The sequence below is a fragment of the Anastrepha ludens genome, chromosome 4, assembly GCF_028408465.1.
Source record: "Anastrepha ludens isolate Willacy chromosome 4, idAnaLude1.1, whole genome shotgun sequence".
Lineage (NCBI taxonomy): Eukaryota > Metazoa > Arthropoda > Insecta > Diptera > Tephritidae > Anastrepha > Anastrepha ludens.
The window spans coordinates 64,931,009-64,937,008 of NC_071500.1; the positions used below are offsets into that span (position 1 = coordinate 64,931,009).

Sequence of the window (6,000 nt, forward strand, 5' to 3'; positions counted from 1 at the left end):
GTAATATATTTAATTATATAGAACTTATAATTCGTTTTTTAGGCATACCTTCATCCATAACAGAGGGTCCATATCTTGAGCGGCAATTGCCCTCTCCAGGTATTGCCTTTTAGTCAGGATTGCATCCACTCGTGAGTTTCCAACTTTGTTCATCGATCGCTCACCCAAAAAATCAAACAAAGAGTCCTGGGAACTTGTATCCGGTGCGACGGGCAGATTAATTAGGGACTCTTTGACGGGGTATTTTGCTAGTTCATTTTCAAAAACTGTTGCTGCTAGTTCAGCGTGTGAGCTGTGTTGAAATCCATTTTTTTTAAAGCGTGGATCCAATAGCGTAGCCATCATGCAGAATGTCCTTTGCTCATATATGGAAAGGCGTTTCTTTATTGCCTCCATTAATATTTTTGTTATAGTTTTTCCTTGCAAAGTTTGTAGCAGAGGTGAAACACTATCGATTTTGCGGAAAGGTCCATATGCCATGGGTATAATTAGCGATATGGTTACATATTTTCCACCAGAAATTTTCTCACTTGCTTGCTGAAAGAAAGCCAATACCTTTTCAATATCTTTTAGCGCAAGTATTTCCTCAGCAGTAAATGGCTGCGGTGCATTTGTCGTTGATAATAAGACTTTGGCAATGGCATCGTTCGTTTCTAAAATACGCTCAATCATGAAATAGAAACTATTCCATCTAGTGGGTGTTTCTTGCAACAAAGTATACACCGAGACTTCTTGAGCTAATTTAAATTTTTCATTCGCTATAGTGCTTTTTTTAAAGAATCGAACAATTGATTTACACTTAGTAAATAAATCTTGAAGTACTACGTCATCAACTTTTAAAGCATCTTGCACCACCAGATTAATAGTGTGCGCAAAGCATGGCAAATTTCTAATTTGTAATACATATTTCACATGCTTTAAGCATGGAGCTGGCATTATCTGTTACAATGCATACCGTTTTATTGAGGATGTTCCAATCAATAAATATTTCTCGCAATGTATCTGCAATGTTTTGCGAACAGTGATTAGTTGTGCTTAACAGTTTTTTCGTAGCCAATGATGCTGTTTTTAATTCGTGATTATAAACAAAATGACCCGTCACAGTCAAAAAACTAGCATTGGCACTGAATGTCCACAAGTCACATGTAATAGCTATATCCGAAACATTTTGAAGTATTACTGATAACTTGGCAGAGGTTTCCTTGAAATAATTTAGCATAAGCACATCTCGTAAGTGTGTCTTGCTCGGTAGTTTGTATCTACACCCAGAAAAATAACATTGGTTAAATGTAACAGTTTCCGTGGTTAATTTTACTACCATGTAAATTGTTGTTGCAAAAATTCTCAGCTAACTGCAAACGTTGGTCAAATTAACAATTTTTTTTCGGTTAGTGCGCGCTCTGTATAATTTGTTGCTGTAATTTTAACAATTTTAGCTTGTTATATTAACTGTTTGAAAAAGTTAAAATTTTCCTTACATTTTGTTGTTGTTTCCTTACCAACAAATATGGTAGAATTAACCAATTCAAAAATTGTTACTTTCTTCACTTACTATTTGTTCAGTAAAATTAACCTACGTAAATCGTATTTTTTTTCTAATGTTATTTTGTTAGTGTGATTTAACTGATCTTATTTGGTTAATTTTACAATAAAATTGTACATTTGAAAAAAAACTAAATCAACCATAAACCTTGGTTAATTATACCAGTACCAATCAGTTAAAATATTTCTCCCTGAAAATGCCTTTTAACAATTTCAATAGGTTATTTTGGCAGTGGCAAATTGTGCCACTACTATTCCTTGTGTTAAAGTAACCATTGATACAGCAGTTAAAAAATAAACGATTGCAATAATAGAAGCGGACCATGTTGTTGCTGTTGTTATTGTTTGTAACATTCAATGATGACAAGGTTTGTCTTTTATTTAAAGCGATATTTTGATATTTTTATTTGGATATTGTCTACATAGGCAATTTATTTTAATTTAATTGGATCGCGGCCTTCAGGAAGATTGTATGACAAATATTATAATACTGCAAAACGTTTAAAGAGAACGGGTGAATTTGTTTATGAAAAAAGCAATATAGGTGGTGAGTCCCCAAAAGCTGATATTTCAAACTACTATTTTACTAGGAGATTTCGAAGTAGGCTTTGTTTGCATCAAGCACAAAATTGAAAGTTTTTCTGACCATTTCCAGTCATATTTGGTTTCACTGAAAGAAAGTAGTTTTACAATTCTACACCCGTCCGAATTTTACAAGTTACCTTTACATATAAATCGCTCTCCAAATGAAAATTTATATATAAGACCGAAATTCTATTAATACAGTGTACATATACAATATATTTTCTAGTAAAAACACATGTTTAGGCTAAGAAAAATAAACTAAATTAGAGTCATAGGGGTTTTAAAAACATTCGATCCTCCAAATTGAAGTCATTTTTTAAAAGATGTTTTGTGCAAAGCGAATAATGCAAACGCCATATAAATTTTGTAAAGACTGTTATAGATAATTAAAAATATGGTTTAAAAGCTTTTACTATGCTACATATTGTTTTTACAAATTAAGTATGTTTAGTTTTCCTGAAAACAAGATTTAATGTACTTTTTTTATATAAAGGTATCTGAGAGAGATTACTGAATAATTATAATTTAGTTATAAAACTGAAAACTTGTGATTAAAACTACATTAAAAAAGCTCGAAGAGATTTGTAAAAGGTTCTGATTTAACCTTTTTTTTAATTGTACGTACACTTATATATTTATGTTTAAAACGTTATCTTAAAGACTGTTAGGGATAACTTAAAAAAAATCTCCAACATTGTTACTTTTGTGAATTATTTTTATTACAATCCATTTAAAAAAAACAAAATAAATTTTCCTGAATAAAATACAAATACTGTTTTTATCTTTACAACGTTGATGTTTAAATCAAAACGATATAGAGAGAAATGTAACTATAAAGATTCTAATTGTATAATAACTATTGTACAAAAATTTTATTGTATCTAAAATTGTGGTAATACTAAACAATTAATATTGTTATCACACAATTTATATTGTAGGATTACAGTATAAATAGTACTTTGACAATTTTAATTGTTTATGTACCACAACTTCAGTAACAATACAATTTTTATAGTAATGTAACAGTAAAAATAGTTAATTCTACAATTTTTGTGGTTATATTACAATTTTTGCATTAGTTTTTACCAACTTTTGTGGTTAGGTGGGCATTACTATTAATATAAGTTAATTTTACCAATTTTTATAGGTTGGAGCCATACGAACCTACTTTTGTGGTTAAGTGAACCAATTTCCCATTGTTAAATTTCAACCATTTTTTTTGGTAAAATTAACAATTTTTAACCACAACTTCAGTAAGGGTTGCTAACTATTTTCTATTGGTTGGTTTCACCCATATTTATAGGTTGGAGCCGTTTTAACATAGTTTTTCGGTTAGTTTTACCAATAAAATTTTTTGAGTGTAGGATCCAATACCTGAGTGTATTGTACAAACCCTTCATTTTCTACAATATTGTAGGGCTGCACATCTTTGACAACCATCTAGTTAAGGCTTTGTCAATGTCCGTCTTTCGCTTAGAATTCGAATCGTACAAGACGGCTCTTTTGAAGTAGGACTCTACAGAGTTCATACTCGATCTGCAACTGCTGCTTGTAGACGCAGTGTCGTTCCTTTCAGCACCTACAGCTCGTGTGCTAGAGTCTGGTTTTTTAATTTCCAAGCCAGAATGAAACCTTTTCAAGTGGTCGTGCAGGTTTGACGTATTGCCGCTTGTCTTGTATTCTTTGCCGCAGTCAAGACATTTTGCGAATTTTTTGTCGTCGGACCTCTTGAAATACTTCCAGACATAGGACATTTTACTGTTTTTTATAATACTCTGTCTATCTGGTTCAGAGTCAGTGCTATTGCACTCGCAGTCCTGCTTGTCGATAGTTGAGGGGGACACTCGACGTTTACCTTAAATTCCACACATTGTCGATCAAAATACTTATGTATAATATATTATATTTTTATATATATATATATTTTTTTTGGCGATGTGAGACGCCTGCTATCGATGGCACCATCGATAGTGGATGGCCCACTATCGCAAGTGTCTGCTGCTATCGATTGTGGCTCGATAGCGCCCAACCATCGATAGTGTCGATAGTGCCATCGATAGTTTTCCACCTCTAGTTCTCAGTTCCCTGCAGGGTATACTTATAAGTAGATCGGAAGTGTATATAAAGTGAGCCTACACTATAAAGAAACAAAAAGAAATAGACATATGTAGCTATGTAAGAATTCAAATGACAATACGACATTTTCGTATAAGGACAAGCTTAAGAAATATGCAGTTGACGCATGGAAATACATATATTTGATAAACATGATATGCTAATTCAACCCATTTCCATGTTTACGTGCTTATTTCTATTTCGATCTAAAACAAGTTAGAGTAATGTGTTCAGGTTTTTATTGTGAACTATCGCTCGTACAACAAAGTCGTTTTTATCGAAGTACTACTATAAAAATCATGGTTGACATCATAAGGAATATCTATGACTTTTTAACAAGTCCTGCTAAAACATATGAGGGTAATAACACTTTATAAATACATATCTACATACTATTGTATTACATATAATTTCTTATAGGATACAAATATTTGCCATTCCATGGAGCATTATGGCCGATGATAGCTATCAATGTTTCATTTGCACTTTTCGCCTTTCGGATAGGACCATGGCTTATGCGAACTCGTAAGCCATTCAATTTAAAGCGCGTGATTATGATTTACAATATTTTTCAAATAATTTTCAACGCAGCAATGGTCTTTATGGTAACAACGAAGTTTGCTACAGTCCAAATAACTTATTAATTTAATTATTTAAAAAAATTAATTACATGTACATAGAGCAGTTATTTAATCACCTGGTACTTGGAGCTACCAAAGGGACTTGGCTGCATAGAGCAAATTAGCTATGATCATCCGGTGAAAAGCTTCGAAATATTTTGTGGATTTCTGTATCTCAGCAACAAGGTTCTTGACTACCTGGAAACGATATTTTTCGTATTACGCAAGAGTTACAAACAAATTTCGATTCTACATGTCTATCATCACATTATGATGACCTCTTGCATAGTCCTACATATCCGGCAGCAAGGTTCAGGCGGTCATTGGGTAACAATTGCTCTACTGAACACCTTGGTTCACACAGTAATGTATGTTTATTATTTATTGAGTTCCATTAATCCAAATATGAAGAAGTCATTGTGGTGGAAAAAGTATATCACACAAATGCAGCTAATACAATTCATTCTTGTTTTTTTCCATCAATTGTGGCCATTGTTGTTTGTGCCTGATTGTAAATTTCCGAGAATTTGGCTTTATATTGCTGTGTTACAAGCCATAACTATGATTTTTATGTTTAGTAATTTCTATATTAAGACTTACTTGAGAAAACCAAAAGCCGAAAAAGTCGCAGAGAAAAAATTATAATCCATGCGTGAAAAATGTAATTCAAAATCAATATTAGATTTAGAGTTTTCCTTTGCTTAGGAAACTATATTTTCGCACATAATAAAACTCAATTTATGAAAATTTTTATTAAAAAATCAGTTTAAAGTATATGAATTCAAGCGACTGGTTGCTACATTGGATCGAATCGAATAATATAAGAGGCGTATTTGTGAAACTTTCAGATTGATTTCTCAACGAAAAAAGCAAATATAATATGATATTTTCGAACATACAGTCGTCTAATAGAAACGTGTCCTGCAAAACTCAAACTTAGAGTTCCGTTTTAAAACAAAAGCAAATGCTTCTAAAAAGGCGTACGCTTTTCGCAATACGCGTTGTGCAATTTATTAGTTTTGTGAGAAATTCAGAAGGCGTACTTTGTTGTTACAAAATGAGTTCCGCGTTCCGTATCTGCAAAATTGGTGTAATGTATCCACAGACACGATTCAAGGACGTTTAGCTGCAGAAGACC

The 6,000-nt window shown here is 32.5% G+C and overlaps 1 protein-coding gene across 1 annotated transcript; it reads left to right on the forward strand.

Moving 5' to 3' along the window:
• Positions 1–4,460: 4,460 nt before the first annotated feature.
• On the forward strand, positions 4,461–5,626 carry LOC128861584 (elongation of very long chain fatty acids protein F-like). Its single transcript, XM_054099824.1, has 3 exons — positions 4,461–4,602; positions 4,663–4,847; positions 4,923–5,626. Exons 1-3 carry the CDS (start codon positions 4,467–4,469, stop codon positions 5,505–5,507), a joined length of 906 nt encoding a protein of 301 aa, XP_053955799.1. The 5' UTR covers positions 4,461–4,466; the 3' UTR covers positions 5,508–5,626.
• Positions 5,627–6,000: the final 374 nt, after the last annotated feature.